Source organism: Dryas octopetala, chromosome 1 (assembly GCF_963921425.1).
Source record: "Dryas octopetala chromosome 1, drDryOcto1.1, whole genome shotgun sequence".
NCBI classification, from domain to species: Eukaryota; Viridiplantae; Streptophyta; class Magnoliopsida; order Rosales; family Rosaceae; genus Dryas; species Dryas octopetala.
Window position 1 is genome coordinate 25,501,736 of NC_141366.1, and position 3,109 is coordinate 25,504,844.

At 39.8% G+C, this 3,109-nt stretch overlaps 1 protein-coding gene across 1 annotated transcript; it reads right to left on the minus strand.

Annotated features, from left to right (window-relative positions):
- Positions 1 to 242: 242 nt before the first annotated feature.
- LOC147299422 (uncharacterized) lies at positions 243 to 2,684 on the minus strand. Its single transcript, XM_086233097.1, has one exon. It carries the CDS (start codon positions 2,682 to 2,684, stop codon positions 243 to 245), a length of 2,442 nt encoding a protein of 813 aa, XP_086089223.1.
- Positions 2,685 to 3,109: the final 425 nt, after the last annotated feature.

Here is a 3,109-nt window from a genome sequence, read left to right on the forward strand (position 1 = left end):
TCTTTATAAAGGTAATGAAATAATACCTTGTCACGTAACCAATACATGAATTTTCGGTTGTGCTCTTCTCGCAGCCACTTCTCACTCTTTTTTTTACTTGAATATAAAGCATTCAAGTGGGCCTTATGTGCTCTTCAATCAAATTTCCAAAAAAAAAAAATTGAAACATGTAAATGATGTTAGAAAATCAAACCAATTGAAATCTGGAAACCATGTTCTAAGTGGTAGTTAAATAAAATAACTCACTCCGCATAAGGAGAAATTTCAGCGGCATTCTCCAATACACAACGGTGTGCTTGTTCCCATTCTTCCCGGCTGACTGAACGTACCCTAGCACCTGAGAGAGGTCTACTGCCCTTTGAATCACCCATGCGCGACGACGGAATTCCAACGGCATCAAGATCAGATAAATACTCTGAGCAATACTCAACAGCTTCCTCACCAATATAGCCTTCAGCAATTGAGCCTTCCGGTCGATTACGGTTCCGTACGTAACCCTTTAACACTTTCATGGCTCTTTCAAATGGATACATCCATCTAAAATAAACCGGTCCACACAATTGAACCTCTCTAACAAGGTGAACAGTCAAATGAACCATTATATCAAAGAATGAAGGTGGGAAAATCTTCTCAAGCAAGCACAATGTGGCTACAAGATCATTTTGAATTTTATCCAACTTCGACACATCAACTACTTTACTGCAGAGAGAGTTAAAGAAGAAACAAAGCTTAGTGATCGCATATCTCACATTTTTGGGCAAAACCCCCCGGATGGCGATTGGTAGCAATTGCTGCATCAAGGTATGGCAATCATGAGACTTAAGACCATACAATTTCAACTCTTGCATAGAAACAAAGTTTCTCACATTAGAAGAGTAACCTTCCGGAACCTTGATACCCAACAAAGACTTGCATATTGATATTTTCTCCTCCCTAGACAACGTATAAGGGGCAGCAGGCAAAAATGTTCTATTTTTCTTAATTTCTGGTGCCAAATCAAGTCTTACCCCCATTTCCACAAGATCCAAACGAGCAGCCACCCCATCCTTTGTCTTTCCTGGAATGTTTAGTAAAGTTCCAATAACACTATCGCACACGTTCTTCTCAATGTGCATTACATCTAGGGCATGCCGAATGTGAAGAGACTTCCAATACTCAAGATCAAAGAATATTGATCTTTTCTTCCAACACGGAGCATGGGTTTCACTACCTTGGCTGCTCTTTGCCACTTGCTTCCCGAAGTTACAATTGATAACTGAAACCTTTTCTAAGACTTCCTCTCCACTTAGAGGTGTAGGAGCTTCCCGATCATCCTCCTGGTTATTAAAGGCAGCTGCTTGTTTCCTATAAGGGTGGTGGCGTGGCAAGAATCTTCGGTGGCCTTGAAAACTGATTTTCCTACCATTCCTCAACCTAACAGCATCCGTGTTTTCTCCACATATGGGACATGCTTTGTACCCTTTGACCGTGCAGCCAGACAGGTTACCATAGGCCGGGAAATCATTGATTGTCCATAAAAGGGCAGCCCTCAAAGTGAATGAGTCTTTTCTATATCCATCGTACACTCCATCAATTCCTTTCCAAAGTGCTTTCAAATCATCAATCAATGGTTGTAAATAAACATCTATATCATTTCCCGGCTGTTTCGGACCCGAAATCAACAAAGTTAACATCATAAACTTCCGTTTCATGCACAACCATGGAGGAAGGTTATAAGTCACCAAGATGACGGGCCAACAACTATATCGGCTACGTTCATTATGTGGATTAATCCCATCAGCCGAGAGGGCAAGCCTTAGATTTCTAGGCTCACTTGCAAAATCTGGCCACTTATGGTCAACTAACTTCCAAGCTGGAGAATCAGCTGGATGACGCATCATGCCGTCACTTACTCTCTCATCGACATGCCAAGTTAGGTTCTTTGATGTCTCACAAGATTTAAACATTCGTTTAAACCTTGGAATAGGTGGAAAGTACCACAAGACTTTTGCCGGCACCCCTTCTTTCTCAATTGCGTCCTTATTGACCTTCCACCGAGAGAGGTCACACTTCGGGCACCTTGTTTCATGTTCATACTCATTTCTATACAATATACAATCGTTCGGGCATGCATGTATCTTCTCATACTCCATTCCTAAAGCAGAAAGTGTCTTTTTCGCCTCATACATAGACAAGGGCAACAGATTTCCCTTTGGGAGCATATCTCCGAAAGCAACCAAAAAGTCAGAAAAGCTACTGTCACTCAACCCATGTTTTGCCTTCAAATTGAACAACCTAACCAATGCAGATAGCTTGCTATACCTATCACAATTATCATATAAGGGTCTCACTCCCTCATCAACGAAACTTCTAAACTCATCCGGATCATCATTGAAATTATCAAACGCACCCTCGCACATATCAACTGTTTCAGACCCAAAGACACTATGTTCCGTAACCCCTTCATGCTTAACAGTAGCTTCACCATGCCATATCCAATTCTTATATCGTTGATCAATACCATTAAAGTAAAGATGCTCCCTTATTACCCTAACATTATGCTTACTCAAGTTCCCACATTTCTCACAAGGACAATGAATGTACTCAGGATTGGCAGCATTCCCTAAACCAAACCTCAAAAAATTCTCTACTCCATCATCATATTCCTTGGTCCGTCTATCAGCATGCATCCAAGCCTTATCCATGGCTCTTAGAAATATGAACTTCACATAAAGATACACATGTTCAATATAACATATAAAGAAAATATGCAGTTTTCTTAGCTCATAAAAAACAAACAGGTTAACAACCTATTTGTCCTAAGAATGGAAGAGGTAATTAATTTCTTTTATTCCCCCTATATATGAGTCAAACTTGTTTTGCAAACAAGTTTTGCAAACAAGCAATAACATATCATTCAATCTTATAAGCCACAGTACCAAAACATAAACAAGCAATGCATTTTCCAACTAATTAAGCTAAATAGCAGTCAAATGATCCATGATTTATGAGTTAAACAAATGCAATATCATCCATGATTTATCAATCACACAAGCATTCAAATGATCATAGGCTAGCAAATAAGCAGTCAAACTATTTCTGCCCAAACCATTAATGTTGGAAATTTCAG

Bases quoted from the DNA above. Each gene is read 5' to 3' on its own strand.
- LOC147299422 (XM_086233097.1), bottom strand. From the start codon at position 2,684: ATGGATAAGGCTTGGATGCATGCTGATAGACGGACCAAGGAATATGAT.